The 23,682-nt window shown below is 47.7% G+C and overlaps 1 protein-coding gene across 1 annotated transcript in view; it reads left to right on the top strand.

Annotated features, from left to right (window-relative positions):
• Nucleotides 1–10,942: 10,942 nt before the first annotated feature.
• Nucleotides 10,943–23,682, top strand: part of LOC310802013 (pleckstrin homology domain-containing family A member 5-like) — a gene marked incomplete at its 5' end in the record, with an annotated part of 106,908 nt that continues 94,168 nt past the window's right edge. The window contains 3 exons of the mRNA XM_083666246.1: nt 10,943–11,034; nt 11,144–11,220; nt 12,189–12,246. Of these exons, the coding sequence (XP_083522372.1) occupies nt 10,943–11,034; nt 11,144–11,220; nt 12,189–12,246 (227 nt within the window). The remainder of the gene's footprint in view (nt 11,035–11,143; nt 11,221–12,188; nt 12,247–23,682) is intronic.

The following is a 23,682-nucleotide window of genomic DNA, read 5'->3' as shown; positions in this document are numbered from 1 at the left end:
ACACACACACACACACACACACACACACACACACACACAAACTCAACAGAATCCCACACAGGAAGCATTCAGTGGAGACAGCAAAGAGGACACATCTTCTGGGGAAATCCAGGATTGCGTAAAGCAGATTCATGCTCTGGCTTGCAGGGCTACAAGCTGTGATCCCATCTATAGTATGCCCCATCCCCCTAACTTCCACTCAGCATACTGAGTGAGATGAAACCAACGTTTTTCAAGACAAAAAACAATTTCACTGACACATTTCTTGTACTGAAGAGGAGGTTAAATACCCATATTTCTATCTCCCCCAGCCTCCCCTGATACACAGGAGTTACATAAGACATTCAGGTCACTCAGACTACAAGATGGAGATAAAAATCTGTATTTTTCTGCATGTTTTATTTCACAGTTGGGTTGACAGGGACTGTACACATAAATCAGCATCTTAGTTTACACAGCAATGTAAATGTGTCAGAGGGAACTGTCAGTGGAGACTACAGGGACTGTGATGTATGATACCAAACAGACATGCTTGATTCCATTCCTCATTCTATCCCGTGCATCACAATGAGCCTGTCCTCCGAGTTCTACCTCCACCAGCCTCCCCTGGTGGAAACACTCTCCTGCAGTACAGTGGATACCGTTCTCATATCGACGAACAACAAGGGAAGATCAGTACAATTATGTTTACACTATAAGACAGAGCTCAGCGTGTGATTCATACAGTAGATTGTAAGTTTCTCGTGGTTGACTTTGCCAAATGTGCCCAGACCTCTCAAGCACAAATAGCTTGAAGCACAGCAGCTGTTCATACATAAAGATGTACACTACGACGTCAAGGACCTTGTTATGTGTTTCTTGCAGTTCTTGGAATGCTTTTTTGGGGGGATTTTAACAGATGAATACAGTATATCTATGTTTTTGGACAGATTTATTTTGATATTGTACTAAAACTTTGGGTAGGTTTTTTTTTTTTTTAAATCCTATTGGACGTGCAGTGTGTGCATGTCGGTAAACGTCACCGCTCACTGCTTTTCATGCTGGATCAGTTGCGGAGGTAATGAATGAATGAATCTTCTGGTGGTGAATTAAAGTCACAGCGAAAAAGAAGGGTGTACAACTTTTTCTTTATTTTTATTTGTGTTTTCTTAACATAAAATGCTAGTGCCGCTATACAAGGCCTTTCTTCTCAGTGCTTTTAATGGGTATCAAGTTACAATTTTCCACAAAAGTGTTCCATCTAAACAGATAATTGAATTTCATGCAGTTCAGATAAGGTCTTAGGTGTCCTGGAAATAGAGTTAAGTTCTGCCAGTGGTCTTCAAATTAATCACATGAGTTTGTAGCAGCAGATTGCGTTGGAGTTTGTTGATAAGATTTGATAAGAGACAGTTGGCTGAGTCCCCAGGGGCAGTCCCAGAATCCCCAGAGGCACGTGGGAAGGACGGCGACCCAGGAGGGGGGCTGGCTGGGCGCCCTGAGGAGGAAGCCTCCTGGCCCCGACCGTCCCCTCTCACATGACCCTCGCGTCAGTCACATGACCCGGACGTCACAGGCTGACCTTCTTTTCCACCCGACCTCGTCTGAGAGGAGGGTTAGGGTTAGGGGTTAACCCTAACCTTAAATCACGTTGATGGAGGTGAATTGCATCCAAAGCTGTCCTGTGTCCCGGTTTCCAACACGAGACAGACTTCTACAGCTGTGATGTACAGATGAATCATCGAATTATATGAAATGAACAAACAGGGAACATTCCTGGGGTCAGATCATAAACGCCTCAGAATATTTGTTTGCTATTTTAACGAGGCGATTGTGGCTTTGAAAACGCGTCGACATTCTATTATCAATTCAATTTCCTCCCCGTGGTCGGAAGTCGTGCAGGGGACTGACATCTCTATCCACAATAGCATTAGGCTAACACAGTTACACCCTCTCGCACGGTGCCAGATAATCCTCTTTAAACAGTATCACATTAACATCACCACTCACGCTCTGTCTGAGCGGTACGCTCCCTCGGGGGCCCACGCTATCTATAATCTGCTGCTTATGCAGGTAAGCGTAAGACAGACAGAGCTGATTTGCACTCGTGCAGATGAGTCCGCGAGGATCGAGGATGTGCGCGTGTCACGGATGTGTGATGTCAGCAAAAGCGCTGTGCATTAACTGCGGGTGAATATCTGGGCCGCCCACTAGTGACACGGTTATTTATGCATTATGGTAGAGGCCCTAAAGACCCTGATCAATATTAAACAGTCTGAGTTTTTAATTAATCATCTAGTTCATTACTTAAATGCCAACCCAGGGATCCCTAAGTAATGATGTCAGCTCCAGCACATGGCTGCAATCGATATGTACAGTGCGGATGCCGGAACGTTGGGATGGGTTACCATGCACTGTCTGAAACACAACAGCATGCTGCTTATTATCTACCATTCCTCATTCCATTCCATGCATTACAATGACCCCATCCTCCGATTTCTACCTCCACCAGCCTCCCCTGGTCTAGCCGTTTCCATTCATGAGGAATGAGGAATGGTAGATACCGTTCCTCATTCCATTCCATGCATTACAATGAGCCCATCCTCCGATTTCTACCTCCACCAGCCTCCCCTGGTCTAGCCGTTTCCATTCATGAGGAATGAGGAATGGTATCTACCATTCCTCATTCCATTCCATGCATTACAATGAGCCCATCCTCTCCACCAGCCTCCCTTGGACTAGACCTAAATTCCACACAAGGAGCAGCAAGACTGCTGATGTGGAGGGTGGAGAACATTTTCAGAAGCTTGTAATATGATCCTCTCAACTGTCAATTAAAACTCAATCATCTTAACTGTCAATTAACCACAATTCCCAATACAGTGGCTATAATAGGTGATGTAACCATCCCTGTCTTGCTAAAATAAACAGATTAGGCACTACTAGATTGATATCTTACAATACCGGCACCAGCATGTTCCTGGATTGCTAATGTGTTTCCTGGTTCCGTGTCACATGACCTCATCTGTTTGTCTTAAGGCCATGACCTCACCCCGAGTCTGTCCCAATGGGCTCCTGTCTGGAACAGAGGCTGATGGGAACTCACTTACCTTTTCATGGCCATGAATGTGGAGGAAATCTAATCTATGAGCTCCTGTTTTTATTTCACAAAGTGAAGCGGGAGATCCCAAAAAAGGGCTTGTGAGATAGAATGTAACCGTTGTGGTATTACGTCAGCGCTATAAATCCATTCAGATTTCCTCTCGTTCCCATTTCAATTACCAATGCCACACAGCACTTACATCTGAATCCCTAACCGAGAAATACACCATTCACTCTTAGTCGTTTTAATGGGCACACATTATTGATGGAAAGCTCATAATTATTATTATTATTATTTTTTTTAAACTGAGCTGGGAACAAAAACCCTTTTTGGAGTGCAACCAAAAGCATAAGAACCTATATGAGGTCATTCTGTTAACCTCATTTCGTGGGATCAGTGGAGTTTAAGGGAAACAGAGAATCAGTCTTTCACAATGTATTATCTTTAATTAGATAGTACATATGAAGGGGAGGGGAAGGGAGGTTACTCATAGACAGCTGTTACAGACTCTGTACAGAAGTCAAAGAGATGATGTTGCTGCTGACACATTACAGGAGGTCCGATTTCCACACACTTAGTGGAGACAGTGAGTGACACTATAAGATAAGTGATTCATCCTTTGTGTGACGCCTGGATTGTGTGTCTGGGCTCTCAGAGTGGTCCCATTGACTGAGAGCTGTTTCCCCCTGAATCTCTCTGGAAACCCCATACGGCCCACACGGATCCACCTATGCTAAGCTAATTACTGTTGTTTACATGTTTCCACTGTGACTTTACTGACCCTAATAGCAGTGGTGGTATGCGGGTTATGCATACCAGTGAAATTACACCGTGTGTTGAAATCAGAGAGGCAGAGTGGACCGCGTCGTGTTCACATGATTTAATAGTGTAAGGTTGGTGAGGTGATGTCACAGTGGCCAGTGGGGTTGTTTGTTTTTGTTTGTTTTCTTTCCTTATCCTAACTAACAGTGCAGCAGGAGGAAATCGGAGGACTTTGTAACATTGTAACACATGGAAGAAATAGTTTGATTACCATTCCTCATTCCATTCCGGGCATTACAATGAGGACGTCCTCCGATTTCTACCTCCACCAGCCTCCCCTGCTGTACAGTGGGGTAAGGTGGGACACATCCTGAAGTTGGCAAAGTTTGGGAAGTTAGAAAAGTTTTAAGAGTATCCAACTGGCTGTCACAATTACCAGGTTAGTCCAGGTGACAGACAGACAGACAGACAGACAGACAGACAGGCAGTGGCTGCTAGCCACTTAGAATGCACGGTTATCCTGCTCAACACAATCATTAAGGCTGTTAGCAACCTTGCAGAGTTTGGAGAATAATTGCTCTTGCTTTGGTCCTTTGATGGTGGCTTCTGCCTGGTCTCTGTGGATCAGAATCCATTTACGTAGCTGCGGATTGGCCCCAGTCTTGGCTGAGGTTTTCCTCAGCCTAAGTGTGGAGGCTAGTGAGGGGGGTTATGCTGAGCTGGCACTAGAACAAAGAGCTCCGACAGCTGTTTGATAATACGCATCCATTAATTACATGTTGATGCCTCAAGTCTGCCCTGAAATGTCGAAAAGAGACCTATTTTGTTCGGAATTCTGGAGCGATTATGTAAGGTCTGATTGCACAATGTCAGCCAGACACAACACCGTGTGGTCCTAATTATTCTCCTTTCTTCCCTCCCTTATTGAGATTGTAGGATCTCTTTTTTAATTGTCTTCATTTCTACAGCTCATTATGTGTTTATGTAGAGAATGTATGTGTACAGTACAGTACAGTACAGTTTCTCATGAGCCTCTATTCCATGGTTATCACACTGCTCTTACCCGTTCACTATGGTAAAAACTAAATAACCACAGCACACTGTATCAGTGAAGTTACATTTCGCAGATTGCTCAAATATAGGAGGATATTTGGTCCCCTCAGGGGAGAAACTCAGTCAAGTTTGCATGTCATGTTCTGAAGTTGCCTGCATGTTAGTTAAGGACAGGGTGACATTTTTGGGGGGGAGTCAGTCAACCCCCGTCCTGATCCCTGCCAGTGGCTAAGATAAACAGATGGAGCACAGAGATGCAAGGGGCTAGGACCTCATTTGCTCCAGCCATGCTCCAGTGCTTCAATGTTTCCATGTTTATTTGTTTGTCCTATTGCTCCATCAGTTGCTGTAGGACAAGGGTTGTGGGAGTGACTCACAGTCCGTGTCCCCCCATGCTTTATTTGGGACTGTCACATTCATTATGTGAGGAGCAGTGGAGGCTGGTGGAGGTAGAAATCGGAGGACTTCCACCTCCTTCGTTGTAATGCACGGAACGGAATGAGGAATGGTGTCGTTCCTCATTCCATTCCGTGTGTGTTCGATGCCGTTCCCCATTCCATTCCGTGCATTACAATGAGGCCGTCCTCCGATTTCCCTCTCCACCAGCCTCCCCTGGTGAGGAGTAGATGCTGCATCAAACTGAGCCCTGTTGGAATTCCTATCTTAATCATCTGTCACACAGACAGCACAATGACAGCTAGCTCTCGCGATCCAATACTGACAAAAGACAACGTCTAATGAATCTAGCTGGCTATATATCCATGTCAATCAGGAGAAACCCAGGGAACAAAGATTGTATCTCTTTGATAGGGGTGTGCAGAATGTGAAATAGGACGTATTATGAAGTACAGGCCAGAGAGAGGCTGTTACAGATGATACAAGCCAGAGTAAATGAGGCTCCTCTCAGGGTTATTGGAGGACGGGCTCATTGTAATGCATGGAATGGAATGAGGAATGGTATCAAACACGTGTGTGTGTGTTGAAATATTTGATACCATTCCTCATTCCGTTCCATGCATTACCATGAGCGCATCCTCAGATTTCTACCTCCACCAGCCTCCCCTGCTTCAGGATTGGATTGCTTTGGGGCGGATAGGTAACCAAAACCAAGCACACATCATTCAACCCAACAGGATCCAGGCAACGGTGGACTGCAGCTGAGAAATGCCCTGCTGCTGTCAAAAGAAACAGAACTGAATAGTCCCTGAGCGATGGACTTTCATTTGTGTCAATATGGGGAGAGACTGAAACAAAATCACCTCTCTCAACAATAGGGGGACAGCAGTGAAGATTTTTTTAATAAACTGAGCATCCTCCAGGGACATGAGAACAGGATCTGGGAAGGGGATATTGAATAGTAATGAGGCCTACTTACTCTTAAGTCGTAGTTTTGCTTTTTATAGTTTTATTTGACATTTCAAATCACTTTTCAAATTCTAACTGGTAATAAGCTATTGCTCCTACTACAGCAGCAAGGCTATGGGACACCATTTTGTCATTCTAATGAATTTTGCCTTGTCAGGTTTAGGTTTTTCAGTCTTTCACTGCAGTGCTTTAACAGAAAGAAACTGGCCCAATGAGGTGAAACTGAGACTTTCACTGGAAAATGGAAATAGAGGACCTTTGTCCAGACACTACCTCACCTTCAGGTCCCACGGGTATAGCGTACGGATTGCTATCAGGCTTTGATCCAACCAATCCCTACCTAATTGACCTCGATCATTAAGTGCTGTGTAGGATTAAATGGAGGGTGAAAAGACCTGATATGGGGGAGGGGAAGAGAGTGCGTGTGCAGCAGCATCCTTTCTTCAGATACATCTCTGGCTCGTAATAGTCACTTTATGAGAAAATAGATTTTTATGATGAGTAAATTCAAAGTGTGTGTTCTCATAAAGCCAACCTGCCACGCTCGGTATACTGAGATGCATGAATAGTAATGTTATCATGTCACAGAATAACATCTATAAAACTAACATTGTGTCAGGCAATGTGTTTACTTGTGCAGAACACCTCACAGTATTTATCGACTGCATCAAATAAAATTACCAGAGAGTTTGCTAGACGGCAGACAATTTCAACTTTTAAATCTTTGACTAGATGGTCTAACCAATTTCCCCTCAATCTACATTAAAAATGTAACTTGTTTTCATCAATACAAATATTATACTTCAAAAGGAATATTCAAAGTGTCAACATTCTAGCTGGATTATCTGAGAAAGGCAATGCTCGAGGTACACTGTTAGCAACACATTGAGAAGGTGAGAGATAGATGGATGGGAGCGGTACTGGACGGTAAGGTTTGGCGGTGGGCACCCTTCAGCACCCTCCTGCCCCACATTTTAGCAATTGATGTTGAGTCTGGTACCCTGCCAATGCGGCCGTCTGCTCCTTCTCCATGCCCAATCGATACAGGGCCGATGAGAAGGTTGCACCAAGATCAACTGGGTCTGATTATGTTAGCATTCTTGGCATACAGTGCAGTGTGTGTTCTCAACCCCCCCCAATTCTAACCCTAACCCTAACCCTTCCCCCCCCCCCCCCTCCATTCTAACCCTAACCCTAACCCTTCCGCTAACCCCCCCCCCATTCTAACCCTAACCCTTCCCCTAAGCCCCCCCCCTCCATTCTAACCCTAACCCTAACCCTTCCCCTAAGCCCCCCCCCCATTCTAACCCTAACCCTAACCCTTACCCTAACCCCCCCCCCCCATTCTAACCCTAACCCTTCCCCTAAGCCCCCCCCCATTCTAACCCTAACCCTAACCCTTCCCCTAAGCCCCCCCCCATTCTAACCCTAACCCTAACCCTTCCCCTAAGCCCCCCCCATTCTAACCCTAACCCTAACCCTTCCCCTAAGCCCCCCCCCATTCTAACCCTAACCCTAACCCTTCCCCTAAGCCCCCCCTCCATTCTAACCCTAACCCTAACCCTTCCCCTAAGCCCCCCCCCATTCTAACCCTAACCCATTTACAGGGATTCTGTAAATCAGTAGAGGGGAAATTGTAATGCATGGAATGGAATGACGAATGTGTTTGATACCATTCCTCACTCCATTCCGTGCATTACAATGAGCCCGTCCTCCAATTTCTACCTCCACTAGCCTCCCCTGCTGTACAACACCACTACCATTACATTTACATTTTAGACATTTAGCAGACGCCTTTATTCAAAGCGACTTACAACAATACATTTGTCTAAGTCAGTGAATCATCTATACATCGGGTCATCATAAGAAAAACAAATCTATGCTAGGACCAGGGGCTATTGGCAGTCACAATGCTAGAAGAAGGGAGAATTACCTTTTTTTATTTTATTTTGTATGTATTTACAGTAAAGAAACTGTACAGGGGGGTAGTGGGGATGAAGAGGTCTTTAGGAGGGGCAGTCAAGATGTAGCCTGAAGATTCTGGATGAGCTGCAGAGGTCTGATGGCGGAAGTGGGAAGCCCGGCCAAGAGTGCGTTGCAGTAGTCAAGGCAGGAGATCACAAGTGTCTGGACCAAGAGTTGTGCTGCTTCTCTCGTGAGGAATGGACGCATCCTTCTGATGTTGTAGAGGAAGAATCTCGAGGAGCGTGCTGTTGCTGTGATGTTCGCCGCACAGGATAAGTGGTTGTCAAGGATCACCCAAGAGTCTGGGAGAAGTCTTGGAGAGGGCAGCCTTTCCCAGAGAGGAAGAGCAGCTCAGGTTGAGCTTGAGGTGGTGGGCTGACATCCAAGCAGAAATGTCTCCCAAACACGCCGAGACACATGTTGCCACCTGTGAGTCAGAGGTGGGGAAAGAGAGAAAGAGTTGATTGTCATCTGCATAGCAGTGGTAGGAGAAACCATGTGAGGAAATTACCAAGCCAACGGGACGGGGACCCCAGTGGTGAGGGCTCGTGGAGAGGACAGTAATCCTCTCCATGTCACATGGTAAGAGCGATCGGCCAGGTAGGATGCAAACCAGGAGAGATACCAGAGATGCCCAGTTCTGAGAGGGTGGAGAGCAGGATCAGGGGGTTTACTGTGTTGAATGCAGCAGACAGGTCCAGAAGAATGTCTCGGCGCTTAGAACTTTAAGGACGCAGAAGCAGAGAACCATTCTGCCTTACAGTTAACTCTGAAAGACTCTACCTGAAAGTGAACAACATAAAAAAAAGAAAAAAAGAAAAAAAAAAAGTAATCCTTCCTTCTTCCAGCATTGTGACTGCCAATGGCCCCTGGTCCTAGCATAGATTACTTTTTCTTATGATGACTGATGTATAGATTATTCACTTACTTTAGACAAATGTACTTGTTGTAAGTCGCTTTGGATAAATGTTGAAAATGTCAAATGTAACCCGCCTGTCACAGAAGCATTTCCCTGACTGCAGTGCCATGCCACCCTGGGGGAGGGAGTACACAAAGGGCACAATGTTGGAGATCTCAACAGGTAAAGCGGTGGGGCAGTTTCCTCTTCGAAGCCCTTCTCCAGAGGCACGGCCGGAGCTGTTGGCTGATCCCACCAGCTCACTGTAAAAAGCTGCACCGCGGCCCAAACACAATGCAACACAAAGCCCACAAAACAGGCCGGGCACAATCACTGAGGTGTTGGGTAACTTGTCTTTGTATAGCCACAGCAGTGTGAAATGCTGACAATGCAGTCTTACACTGTGTACAATAGGTAGGGGCGGAGTTTTTGTAAAAAAAAAAAAAAAAAAAAAAAAAAGATCTTATGACCACATCAAACTTCAGATTAGGTGTTTGGGGCATAGTGCAGCTTTTAGAGGAAGCTTTTTTTTTTAGGGTGTTACTGTATATCAGCCAACCATGCCAGGCCAAGACAGGCCATGGCTCTGGAGAAGGGCTCCACAGAGGAAACTGCCCCACTGCTTTACCTGTACCTTGCATGCTATCGCGGCGAGTGTGGGTCCTCCACGACCGTGGGGGACCCCCTCTACAATCCATCCAATGGGGTGCACACGGTGGGACCTTCCCCTGGACTTCCAACTCCGTTGGAACACGGAGATTTTTCGGCCGCCTGGGTTAGGGCCCCACAAGGTGTCACCGACATTGAGCTTTGTATGTGATGCAGCATTGGTGAGAGGTGAGACTAAAATAGATTCAAACAACTGTCATCTGTGTTAAGAAGGACTTTGTTCTCTTTTTCAAACTGCAGGCCTCATCAGTATTACATATGTGGCAATAATGTATGCTCTCCTGTAGGTTAGGCTTTATCATGTATACTGTAGCACCCCTATAGAGATTAACGGTGGATACTGTACACAACACAATACACCCCAGATTGTCCCAAACCACTTACGATGAGAATGTTTGCACAAATTGTGCTTGCAGAATGCTGCATGCAATTAATTCAGTAAATGGATTGGGGATTGAAGGTAATTAACAAAATACACTAATTAGAATTCATATAGGAAAAACTGTAATTTCAATGACACAGTGAAGCAGAAAGGCACACACGCCGACATTATGTTATTTTGTTGACACGCACGCACGCACGCACGCACGCACGCACGCACCAGGGGAGGCTGGTGGAGGTAGAAATCGGAGGACCGGCTCATTGCATTGTAATGCATGTAATGGAAAAAGGAATGGCGTGTTTGATACAAATCCTCATTCCCACGAGTTTGATACCATTTCTATTCCGTTCCATGCATTACAAGGAGCCTGTCCTCTGATGTCTACCTCCACGAGCCTCCACTGACAGACACGCACACACACACACACACACACACACACACACACACACACACACACACACACACACACACACACACACACACACACACACACACACACACACACACACACACACACACACACACTAACCTTCATAGCACCATCGAGGTGATATAATCATACAGTCGGGGGTGTCGTTCTCCATGACAGTTGATCGTAATTGTGTTATAACAAAATTCAAAGGATCGATTCTTCTCAGAGCACACACACACCGCCCCCCAACAGGTTCACTTTTTTTGCCCCGCCGCCACACACTCGTTGCCAAGGTTTCCGTGTACGCGCGGCTACAGCGGAGACGCGCGATTCAATCGTGCTGTATTGCCAGACATGGCGGCGGATCTACACCCCGAGTGGATCTCTTGTCTCCCTTCTTCTTGGAGTTATGGGGTTACTCGGGATGGACGGGTCTTCTTCATCAAGTAATAATCAATTGGATATAGTTTGTGGACATATCTGCTTGATTTTTAACCTCGAAAAGATAACTCATGCAATTCGTTTTCACCATTTCCATTTCTCCCTCACCAACAGCGAAGAAGCGAAGAGTACAACCTGGTTGCATCCAGTGAGCGGCGAGGCGGTAATAACTGGGCACAGGAAAACTCCAGGTAAGGTGTCATCTATTCTAACCTAAGTTTCTGTCCTGTTTCTCGCCACGTTTCACTCATTCCAAGTTGGGTTTGTGTTTCAAACGGAATAGATAACCGGGAGAGAGCCGTTGAGATTTAAACGCTAGCGCTGTCTTTGATGTCAGCTTCTTTGGTGCTGTGAACAATTTGCGAAAAAGTGGTCATTTGCTCTGTGTCTCGTGGGAGCGTGGTGCCCACTGGCGCTGCCCACGGTGCCGCTGCCCACGGTGCCGCTGCCCAGCCTTTTGAAGTTGGCTAGCTACTACTGCTGCACACCGTCAGGTAAACTTGGAAAAAAGGGGGAACGTTACACGAGCATCGCACCAGTTGTGTCAATGCCTAGGCGTTGCAATACCAATATCGATCATTTGACGTTGAATTCCTGAACGTATGTGACAGCCTGTCAACGTTGTCTGACATCGGGCTAGCCGATGTGATTTGACAGGTAATCAAACAGCAGCTGCTGCAGATCAGCGATCGAGCTGTAAAACGAGCTGTAAAACCAAACCACCAAATTAACCAGATTGTGTGCGACCTCTAATTTACGTCGAATCGTGAACAGAGAAAAAACCTTATAACCCGACAGTGTGAGTGTCTATTTTTTTTTATTTTTGTTGTTGTTGAAAAAGACAAAACAAGCGGTTCTGGTAAGGGTGCGTGGTTTGCAATCACTTAACCTCAGTATGCTGCAGTAAATCTGGCAAGCTCGGAAGCGCAACACATTCGGAGACCAGTTCTCCTATGCCGTGTCGTTGCAGATCTCAGATGCAGGCAGTTTTGATGGTCGCTGCGGCTGCACCTCTCTGAAGCATGGCACGCACTTTGGCAGCTGGTGTCATGTCAGTTCATTAGCGTACGCTCGGATGTGTGTCATGGTGTCAACCTCACATCAGTCTGCTTTGCTGTTGTTATTGTATTTCTGTTCTGATGTTTTTTTTCTCTTGTAGATCTACCGACTGGGTGGGAGGAAGGATTTACCTTTGAGGGAGCCCGCTGCTTTATTAAGTAAGTCACGATTTCACACCTGGTGGACACAGTTTTATCAACAGGTTTAACCTGTCGGTGGTCCCAATACCCCCCTACCCCCCCCCCCCCCCCCACACACACACACACACACACACACACACACACACACTTGATGCTAGTATTGTTAATTAGTCTTCACATTGCTTTTGAGTTTTTTTCCCCCCCACATGCAAAGCCCAACCCCACGTGGCTGTGTCTTGCGTGGTGAGCGTGACACAGTGCATGGCTGTCCTGTTAGCTGGAACCTTTACTCCTTTATTTGCATGCTCGGTCAGCCGAGTTAATGATTGCACTTTGTGTCTACAAATACTAGATGGGTGGTGGCCAAAGTATTTTGAGTTTGTTTTCCTTTCAAAGAATTGTCTCATTCTTATATGACTTGCCTTTAACCACATCCATTCCCTTTGTTCCTGACCCTCTTGGGAAGCAGAAGCCCCCCCCTCCCCACCACACACACACACACATACACACACACACACACACACACACACACACACAAAGACACACACACACACACACACACAAAGACATTGAGATCCAGTTCATTAATGATAGCACTCACCCAGTCTACAATTAGATGTGCTGATGTTTTTGACAAGGTGGGCGATTGTTTCAGAGGAAAAGCCTCTCATCATGTTGAAATAATTGGCAGGCCTTCGTTGCACGGTGCCTCGTTGAGACCTACAGTATGATATGAAGTTGTTGTCCTCGAAACCTTTTGCTTTTTCTGAGTTAATTAGTCTTCATCATTTTGCAACACTCCCCCGTCTTATGTTGCTGAGACCATTCTTTCCTCCGTCAGTGTTGTTGCTGGTTACTGTTGCTGGTTACTGTTGCTGGTTACTGTGTGAAGGCGACTCGTGTTCCTCTCACTTGAGCCCAATAAGAGGCACTCTCACTTCCTCTCCATTTCCTGATGTTTCTGATTGAAGTGGAACAGGATCCGCTTGACGTCTACTGATGGTGTGAACCGTGACGTTCGCACCGAAGAGGGGTTAGACAAGGTCACAGTGATGTCATCAGTGCATCATGTTACACGCGTTTTTCCGTCCCCGTCAGCTCCTGTCCTCTTGTCCGGTGGCTTGTCTCGTCACGCGATGGTCCTGTCATCAGGACAGCATCGATTGGTAGAAACTCGATTCCCCCACGTCCTCTCCGCCGTCCTTCGCTCGTTTCATCCTCAAAAGGCATTGGAGGACAATATCTAAGGGGGAGGGACCTAGATCTTCTCCTCCAATGCGGTTTTGAGTCGGAAGCGAGGGGAGGACGGAGCAGAGGACGCGAGGAATCGAGTTTCAGACAAATTGAGAAGAAGGCCGATGTATTACTGTACATCCAAGGAGGTGCTTTTCTGCCACTCAACGTGAAACGTGAGACACAGTGGGCCTGTTTGGGAGTGCTGCACCCTAACACGCGCATTTGTGGATGCTTCTGAATTCTGTGTAGAGATTGATTGATTGAAGATGCAATGAATGAATACAGGCTCTCATCCAAGCCCTCATCCATTTCTCCACTCCTCCTGTCTGTAATATTTCTTCATGAATTATAAGACCTTCAAATGGCAGACTACCAGAGAGAGGAAGTGAGAGGTAGTCATCTGATATTGTAGTGCTGAGTCACAGACTAACCAGTTCCAAACAGACATAGGGGGGCTCTCTTCATTAATTAAAGGTTGTTTTCGGCCACAGTCCCACCACGTTTACTTTGTCTATAGAACATGTTACAAACAAGACGCAGACCTAATATAAACACTGGGAAATTGCCAGAGAGATTCTTTCGGCAGCCTAGTGGCCAGGGAGAAAAGGGTAAAGAGGGGAGGGAGACCAGAGGACCTGATGTGACCTCATCACTTCAGTAGCAATGACAGCTGACCAGCCACAGACTGGCCATAGACCTGCTTCCTCTAGCAACAGACCAGCCACAGACTGGCCATAGACCTGCTTCCTCTAGCAACAGACCAGCCACAGACTGGCCATAGACCTGCTTCCTCTAGCAACAGACCAGACACAGACTGGCCATAGACCTGCTTCCTCTAGCAACAGACCAGACACAGACTGGCCATAGACCTGTCTCCTCTAGCAACAGACTGCCCACAGACCTGCTTCCGCTAACAACTACAGGAGACCAGCCACAGACCTGCCTCCTCTAGCCACAGACCAGCTACAGACCTGCCTCCTCCAGCAACCACAGACCAGCCACAGACCTGTCTCCTCTAGCCTCTGACCAGCCACAGACCTGCCTCCTCTAGCCACAGACCTGCCTCCTCCAGCAACCACAGACCAGCCACAGACCTGTCTCCTCTAGCCACAGACCTGCCTCCTCCAGCAACCACAGACCAGCCACAGACCTGTCTCCTAGCCTCTGACCAGCCACAGACCTGCCTCCTCTAGCCACAGACCAGCTACAGACCTGCCTCCTCCAGCAACCACAGACCAGCCACAGACTTGTCTCCTCTAGCCACTGACCAGCCACAGACCTGCCTCCTCTAGCCACTGACCAGCCACAGACCTGCCTCCTGTAGAAACCACTGGAGACCGGCCACAGACCTGCCTCCTCTAGCCACTGGCCAGCCACAGACTTGTCTCCTCTAGCCACTGACCAGCCACAGACCTGCCTCCTCTAGCCACTGACCAGCCACAGACCTGCCTCCTCCAGCAACCACAGGAGACCAGCCACAGACTGGCCTCAGACCTGTCTCCTTGGGCTTTGTCCGGCAGCCAGACAACCCTACTGTGGAAATACCATGAGTTATGTTAGTGTTTTAGCTGAACGCTCTTGTTCCATTCATTCATGCGAATGCCAAACCCACAACATTAGGATTATAATTCCACCGTCATATCACTGAATCCGGCTTTTAGGTGGCAAGGAAATCTATTCATTTGACTCTGGGTTGCAGAAACACACAGCCTCATCTGGTCGTCTGTAATTAGTGCATCTGCACTAACCGACACTGGAAAGGGAATGAATACACACAGTATCTGTGTCAACAGCATTACAAAGGATTTTAAGGTTAATTAAACAAGCATCTTTGTTTCCTCAGCAAAGGGGATGGTTGAAGTAGGGGGTTTCTCAGCAGCATGGATAAGGAGTGGGGCCCCAGCCAGATTGGATGTGTTGGATTTATATGCATCCATGCCATGATGCTAAACATGGTTTAATTGTTAGATTCAATTAAAGTCAGTGTTCTGTGGTGAAGGGTGAGGTTTGACGGGTGGTAATTATGCTCGGTGATAAGAGGCTTTCTGAGGTCTTGAGTAAGACTTCTGTTTTTATACTTTTGGTGGCTCATTTCCTCTCGGTGGAGTAGACATTTGATGTGGTTGTTGTTGTGTGTATGTTGGTTGTTTTGACTTCTCTGGCGGTGAGAAGTTCTTACATGTCGCGTAAGCGTCTTTGCAAGGTGCTCGAGGCATTTCTAGGCACTGCGTGAAGCCAGGACAAGCCACCGACAAAACAGGCTCCAAAGCCCCAATTACAGCCTCTGTCACAGGGTTTTTAGCATGTTTTTGAGACCATTACAATGCGAAACAAGCCCTACATTGTTATGCAGAGGGTTCGGCATGTTTTGATACCTCAGACGGTTACAGTAAAAGCCCGATGCATTTGAAAGTTGTAATGATTCATAACAAGCGCGCGTTGAGACTTTTATTTTTATTTTTTTGTGTGTTCATTAATCAAACGTACCTATTTAGTCCGCGGGAGTCTATTCCCATGCTGCTGTCGTGACGCATTCGGGAGTGATTTGCCGAACGAGAGTCTGGCAGCGTAATCTAACTGTTACTGTAGGTCACGGCGTGAGCACTGAGTGGCCGATTGTGCTGATGTAGTCTCTTCTCTCTTATGGAGTGTGTGTGTGTGTGTGTGTGTTTGTGTGTGTGTGTGTGAGAGAGAGAGAGACAGAGGGGCGGGGTGCCGCTTGGTGTGATAGTGTGGAGGTTTGATCCCTGGGATATTTGATTAGTTTATGGCTTTGTGGGCTCTGAAAGAGTGAAGGTCACTGCAGATGTTAATCGAATCACTCTCGGGCTCGCAGCTCCTCTGGCTCCGCAGCGGAGTGCCGGGTTTCCAGGTCATTTGCAGGCAGAACTGTGCCAGCATGGCCTAAAACCCTTTTAGTTGATAGAGAGCGTTGTGTCAACTGCTAGCTCTTGTTCTTCACCAGCGATACAATCATGAAGAGGTGTAGATCGGTGAACTACTGTGTGGGCTCGATAATTGTGTCTGCAAGCAGAAATACCCATTGAAACCCAAGATGCTGTGACTATTTTACGTTGGTGGTACAGTTAAGTTTCTTGGTCAGGTTGGTGAATAGGCCTAGTCCTTCAAAATATCGCGACGTAGAAGACCATTTACCCAGTAGGCAGCACGTTTTTATTATTTTGGTACTTGAAACGACCAGGTATTTACTTTAGAGCAGTAACCAATTGTGTTAAATTCTCTTGGAATAGCGGTACTGTAAAACATAAAGCGCAGCCATTCACCCTGAATCTCAGGTTCACTGGAGTAATAACCAGCAGACTCCTGCAGCTGTTGAGAGGGGCGGGGCAGTGCTTATCTCAAGCCAATAATTTCAAAGTGGAGTGTAGAGCAACACCCTGTATTGTTGTATTTTTTCAAACTCAAAGGTTTCTCTCTCTCTCCCGGCAGCACGGGGGGTTAGTAAATGAAGACTGCTGTCGTTCCTGTCCCTCCCACTCCTGCTCCTGCCCGCCAGCAGGTGAATGGCCTCCCCCGCGGCGCTCACAATAGCCTTTCATTCACTGTGGCCCGGGGGGAGGGGAAGGGAGGAGAGGGAGTAGGGAGGGAGGGAAGGAAGGAAGGAAGGGGGAGTAGGGGGAGTAGGGAGGGAGGGAAGGAAGGAGAGAAGGAGGGAAGGAGAGAAGGAGGGAAGGAGGGAAGGGAGGGAGAGAGAGAGAAGGTCAATGGAGCCCATTACCACCTGCCACTCAAACCTTGAAACCTTCTGCTTTTGTCCACTATGTGGCCGGTGATCTCTCCTCTGCAGGGCACACCACTCACCGGTGGCCCCCCAGTCACGAACGGCACGCCACTCACCGGTGGCCCCCCAGCCATGAACGGCACGCCACTCACCGGTGGCCCCCCAGCCATGAACGGCACGCCACTCACCGGTGGCCCCCCAGTCACGAATGGCACACCACTCACCGGTGGCCCCCCAGTCACGAACGGCACACCAATCACAGGGCTCAATCCCCTCCTGCCCTGGCGCTCTCTGTGAGCTAATGGAATAATCCAGATATCAGAGAATCAAACGGCTCTCCTCCCCCAGCTGAACCCGGCTGCGGAGCTGGGAGACAAACCGTTTATCGAACACCCAATCAGGTCTCCGTAAGGACCCGGGGATCAATGGCCGACTGGAGGACTTAGGCCCTCTGATGGTGATCGCCGTGACGTTTTAATGTGTTGATGCAGCCTGTAATAATAGCTCGGTGAGGTGCGATGCATGTAAATGTTGCTTCCATTGCTTCCATTGGGCTTGCGTCGGAATAGCGACTTTGAAAACAACTGTTGTTTTGTTAATGATTCTCGTTGATTGAGATTATACATTTTTTCCTCAGAGACCCCTAACCTACAGTGCAGTGTGCACTTCAAAGCATTGTGCTCAATTACGCCCCTAGTTTCCCGTAATTAGTGTTCTCCTTCTCCGCGTTTGTAATTTTAGTGAATAGAGATGTGCGGTCTTAAGGCCTTTGCATGCATGATTAATAAGGTCTCCCGTTGCGCTTCAGCAATTAAGAGTGCACTTTAGCCATTGTAGTTATTATCAGTTTGTTTGGTTGTTTTTCCTCGACTGTTTAACATTAGCTTCAGGTATCTTTCGATACGCAACTAGCCAGCGGCTGTCGTTTAGCTTCCTAATGGGCCCGGCTCTCCCTAGAGCCCTTCTAACCACCGCCAGATCACGGAATCACACAGAGATCAGTCGCCCGTGTCGTCGTTAGCGACTCCAATCGAATCTGTTGCCACCGGGACCTTACGCCTCCGACGGATTTGCCTTCCCCGTCGTTAATCTCAGATGATATAATCCAGCGTTACATTTAATCCCCGTTTTGTTCGGGGTTAAAAGGGAAGGGGACCCGATGAGCTGGGTAATCTCGGCAGTGACTGAGGCATTAATGTGTTTGTGTACACGGACACTAATGGGAAGTCTGCGGCGTGACCTGCGAAGTGATGAGCTTTTGGTTTTAGGAGTTTGCGTCGGGCCTAAATTGCCTGTTGGATTGAGTGTTGTGGGGGTGCATGCTAAAGGGTCCTAATGAGGTGTTGGTTGAATTATGACCCTAATCAGGGGCCCGTTGACACATGGATGCTGGAGGTGTTTACAGTAATTAGGCTTATGAATAGAGAGAGATGAACAGGCTGATAGGCTTTCATCTCAGTCTCTCTCTCTCCCCCCTCTCTCTCTCCCCCCTCTCTCTCTCCCCCTTCTCTCTCTCTCCCCATCTCTCTCTCTCTCCCCATCTCTCTCTCTCCATCTCTCTCTCTCCCCTCCTTCTCTCCCCTCTCTCTCCCCCCTTCTCTCTCTCTCTCCATCTCTCTCTCTCTCCCCCTTCTCTCTCTCTCCCCATCTCTCTCTCTCCCCATCTCTCTCTCTCCATCTCTCTCTCTCTCCCTCCCTCTCTCTCTCCCCCCCGTCTCTCCTCTCTCTCCCCCTCTCTCTGTTTACCATCAGTTCCGAAAGAACTGTTATTTGCGCAGGCTTTCCATCCAAGCTCCCCGCCTCACCCTACACAGAACCTCTGTGTATCAGCAGATTGCAGATGAGACGACTTCTCATCTGCAAGTTATTTGGACAATTTGGAGCCTCCAGCTGGGCTCACGGTGTAGACGGGCTTGGAGGAGAGCCATTTCGTCCTGTGTTCGTGTGTGTGGGGGGGGGGGAACCAAACTGTTGACCACTGAGTGCACGGGACAGTGATTACAGTGACAGTGCTGTTTGGTTTGATCTCGTATTGTGAGTGGTGATCAATGCCCCCCCCCCCCACCCCCCTCAGCCTGGAGCACTGGTCAACATACTTAATCAAATGCCATTGTATTGGTCTGTGTATGGTTCGCCAAAACACTTCTCCCGTTTCCCGGGAAAGTAAGGAGGCGAGGGCATGTCAGCAGGGCACGGGCCGGATTCGAACCCACGCCGACATTGCTAGACCACTGGACCACCCCGGGGCCGACCCGATGAAGCTCTTAGATGACATCACAGTCAACCACTGGGCCGCCCGCCGGGGGCCGGCCCCATGAAGCTCTTAGATGACATCACAGTCAACCCTGTCAGGGCAGCCGAGGGGAGGAGAGCATTCTCGGACGGCGCGTTCCTCTCCTGTGAACTCCAATATAAAAGCATAAATATTTGACTACTCCGCATCGGGCACCACCACATTCATTAGGGCGTCTTCATTCCCTCTCCTACATTATTAACTCCACAGAATGGAGCAAAGCATGTCGACTGGAATGTGGCCCGTTCTAACAAAAGTCTCCCCAGTGTATCTCTTGTGTTTTGGATTTAAGCCCATGTTTTGCTTTGCGGTCCCACACACTGCAGTGCACCCTTTAAGTGGGACTCGTCTTGGTATTTCTCTGCCAGTGAGTGGATCAATATTTGGTCCTCCTCCCTGTTGATCAGCGGAGTAAATGAATCGTCTTTTGATGACTCTGTAGTGCTGTTTATTGATAATCTGTTAGTGATATCACTCACTGTCATGTGCCTGGCATACACAGGCTGTGCTTATGTGATTAAAGCCTATTTATGTAGAATAATAAGCATGCAGCTCTGTGTGTCTGGTAGAACCTGCTTAATATGCGAAGCTACTTATTCAGTCTGCTGTGGTTATGAAGTTTTGTGAGAATTGTTTTCTGATTAGGAAATGCACCTAGTGATGTGTTACGCCATCAGACTCGGAGGGGTGGGGTGGAGGAGCAGACAGTCTGTTATCTATTCATTTCCATTTCTCTCTCTCTTGCTCTCTCTCTCCCCCTTGCTCTCTCTCTCTCTCCCTCACTCTAGCTCTCCCTCCTCCTCTCTTCTTCCTCCTCTCTCTTTCCCCCTCGCTCTCTCTCTTCCTCCTTTCTCTCTCTCTCTCCCCCTTCCTGCTCTCTCTCTCCTACTTCTCTCTCTCCCACTCACCCCCTTCTCTCTCTCTTACTCCCCCCTTCTCTCTCTTCTCTCTCTCACCCTCCTTCTCTCTCCCTCCTCCTTCCCTCTCTCTCTCTCTCTCTCTCTCTCTGAGGTGTATTTCTGGAATCAGACAGACTCGACTTTTCAAGGCGTGTGTAAAACGAAAGGCGGCCCTTATCTGAGATCTTCAGAATGGAGGAGCATGTCACCGGCTCACAGCGCAGGGGGATTTGGGTTTCATTTCCATGACTGACAGTAAAAAAGAAAAACTCCCCAGACAGAGAAGCCTTTACGCTGGCTGACAGACAACTTGTGGAGCGGGTCATCACAGATCTCATCTCAACCAGAGGGTGGATTGTGGGGGGTTTGAGGGTTAGTCTGTACCTGACTGGCTGACGTCTGAGAGCAGAGCCCAGGGTTTGTGGGTCTGAGCTGGGAGGGCTCTAGTCTTTATCTGGCTGGCTGGCTGGCTGGCTGGCTGGCTGGCTGGGATCTGAGAGCAGAGCCCAGGGTTTGTGGCTCTGAGCTGGGAGAGCTCTAGTCTTTATCTGGCTGGCTGGCTGGCTGGCAGGGTGCTGTCTGAGTGCAGGACCCAAGGTGGGAGGATGTCTGCATTCACACAGGGCTGTAAGTACAACACCCCACACATGTCAGAGGCAGACATCTGAAAACTGTTCTGTCCCAGGAATAAACCTGTGTCTGTCTGAACAAAGGCCTGCTCCTATTAAAACATTGCTATTATGTAATCCCCTCCAGACTGAACTGAAGCCATCCACGGATGTAGTGAGGAAAAAGAGGAGATGAGAAGTGTTGAGATGAAGAAGAGGAGAGGGAGGAAGAGATGGTGTTGTCTGTTGTCAGTCAGAGATGTTTCATTACATGATACAGACCTTTATGGTGCCACATACAGTGCATTCAGGAAGTATTCAGACCCCTTAACTTTATCTGCCACATACAGTGCATTCAGAAAGTATTCAGACCCCTTAACGTTTTCCACATTTTGTTATGTTACAGCCTTATTCTAAAATGGATTAAATAAATTTTTTCCCTCGTCAATCTACACACTATACCCCATAATGACAAAGCCAAAATAGGTTTTTAGAAATGTTTGCTAATTTATTAAAAATAAAAACCTGAAATATCTACATAAGTATTCAGACCTTTTACTCAGTACTTTGTTGAAGCACCTTTGGCAGCGATTACAGCCTCAACTCTTCTTGGGTGTGACGCTACAAGTTTGGCACACCTGTATTTGGGGAGTTTCTCCCGTTCTTCTCTGCAGATCCCCTCAGGTTGGACGCGTCAGGTTGGATGGGGAGCGTCTGTGCACAGCTTTTCAGGTCTCTCCAGAGATGTTCGATCGGCTTCAAGTCCGTGCTCTGGCTGGGCCACTCAAGGACATTCAGAGACTAGTCCCGAAGCCACTCCTGTATTGTCTTGGCTGTGTGCTTAGGGTCGTTGTCCTGTTGGAAGGTGAACCTTCGCCCCAGTGTGAGGTCCTGAGTGCTCTGGAGCGGGTTTTCGTCAAGGATCTCTCTGTACTTTGCTCCGTTCATCTTTCCCTCGATCCTGACTAGTCTCCCACTCCCTGCCGCTGAAAAACATCCCCACAGCATGATGCTGCCACCACCATGCTTCACCGTAGGGATGGTATTGGCCAGGTGATGAGCGGTGCCTGGTTTCCACCAGATGTGACGCTTGGCATTCAGGCCAAAGTGTTCAATCTTGGTTTCATCAGACCAGAAAATCTTGTTTCTCATGGTCTGAGAGTCCTTTAGGTGCCTTTTGACAAACTCCAAGCGGGCTGTTGTGCTTTTTACTCAGGGAGTGGCTTCTGTCTGGCCACTCTACCATAAAGGCCTGATTGGTGGAGTGCTGCAGAGATGGTTGACCTTCTGGAAGGTTCTCCCATCTCCACAGAGGAACTCTGGAGCTCTGTCACAGTGGCCATTGGGTTCTTCCCTGACGATGGCCCTTCTCCCCCTATTGCTCAGTTTGGCCGGGCGGCCAGCTCTAGGAAGAGTCTTGGTGGTTCCAATCTTCTTCCATTTAAGAATGATGGAGGCTACTGTGTTCTTGGGGACCTTCAATACTACAGACATTTTTTTGTACCTTTCCCCAGATCTGTGCCTCGACACAATCCTGTCTTGGAGTTCTACGGACAATTCCTACGACCTCATGGCCTGGTTTTTGTTCTGACATGCACTGTCAACTGTGGGACCTTATATAGACAGGTGTGTACCGTTCCAAATCATGTCCAATCAATTGAATTTACCACAGGTGGACTCCAACCAAGGCGTAGAAACATCTCAAGGATGATCAATGGAAACAGGATGCACCTGAGCTCTATTTCGAGTGTCATAGCAAAGGGTCTGAATACTTCAAATGTAAATGTGATATTTCAGTTTTTTATTTTGAATAAATTAGCAAACTTTTTTCACTTTGTCATTATGGGGTATTATTGTGTGTAGATTTATGAGGAAAAAAATGAATTGAATCCATTTTAGAATAAGGCTGTAACATAACAAAATGTGGAAAAAGTGAAGGGGTCTGAATACTTTCTGAATGCACTGTAAATAACCTAGCATTAGCATGAGCCGATGCCAAGCCCCAGAGCATTAAAGGCCCACTAGGGTGACTTTGATTTCCATATCAAATCATTTCTGGGTGAATGTTCGCTTACATATTTTTATTTACAATGTAAAATGCTCAAAAATAAGCAAGAAGTAGCTTTTTTAGCTTGAAGACAAAACTCCGAACCGAAACACTGTGAATGAGGATTTTCACTTTAGTAGGCCTGGGAGTATTTAGTCTTTCCTTGGCAGTTGTGGCTGCTGCTGACTCACTATTGCTTGCTTGGTGCTCACCAGGGGAGGCCGATGGAGGTAGAAATCGGAGGACGGGCTCATTGTAACGCATGGAACAGAATGAGGAACGGTGTCAAACACGTGTCTTTGACACCGTTCCTCATTCCGTTCCACGCGTCACACCGAGCCCGTCCTCCGATGTTCTACCTCCACCAGCCTCCCCTGGTGCTCGCATGGCTCGCTTCTTGTGTGAGACGTGATTGAAGAGAGAAACCAGTGGGTCTCTCTGGGCCTCTGATGTTTGTCATCCCGTTCTTTCTGGCTCCGTAACTCTCATTGTCCTTTGAGCCTTGATGCGGCTGACGGGATGTACTGAAGTCAGTGAGCTTTGAGCTGCTTTCACACGCTCCGGTCTCTATGGGGGTCTCCACCATCTGGCGACCGCTGAAAGTAAGTGTGGGTGGGTGTGTGGGTGTG

The sequence above is a fragment of the Argentina silus genome, assembly GCF_951799395.1.
Source record: "Argentina silus genome assembly, chromosome: 3".
Classification (NCBI taxonomy): domain Eukaryota; kingdom Metazoa; phylum Chordata; class Actinopteri; order Argentiniformes; family Argentinidae; genus Argentina; species Argentina silus.
This window is presented reverse-complemented; position numbering and strand designations above follow the sequence as displayed.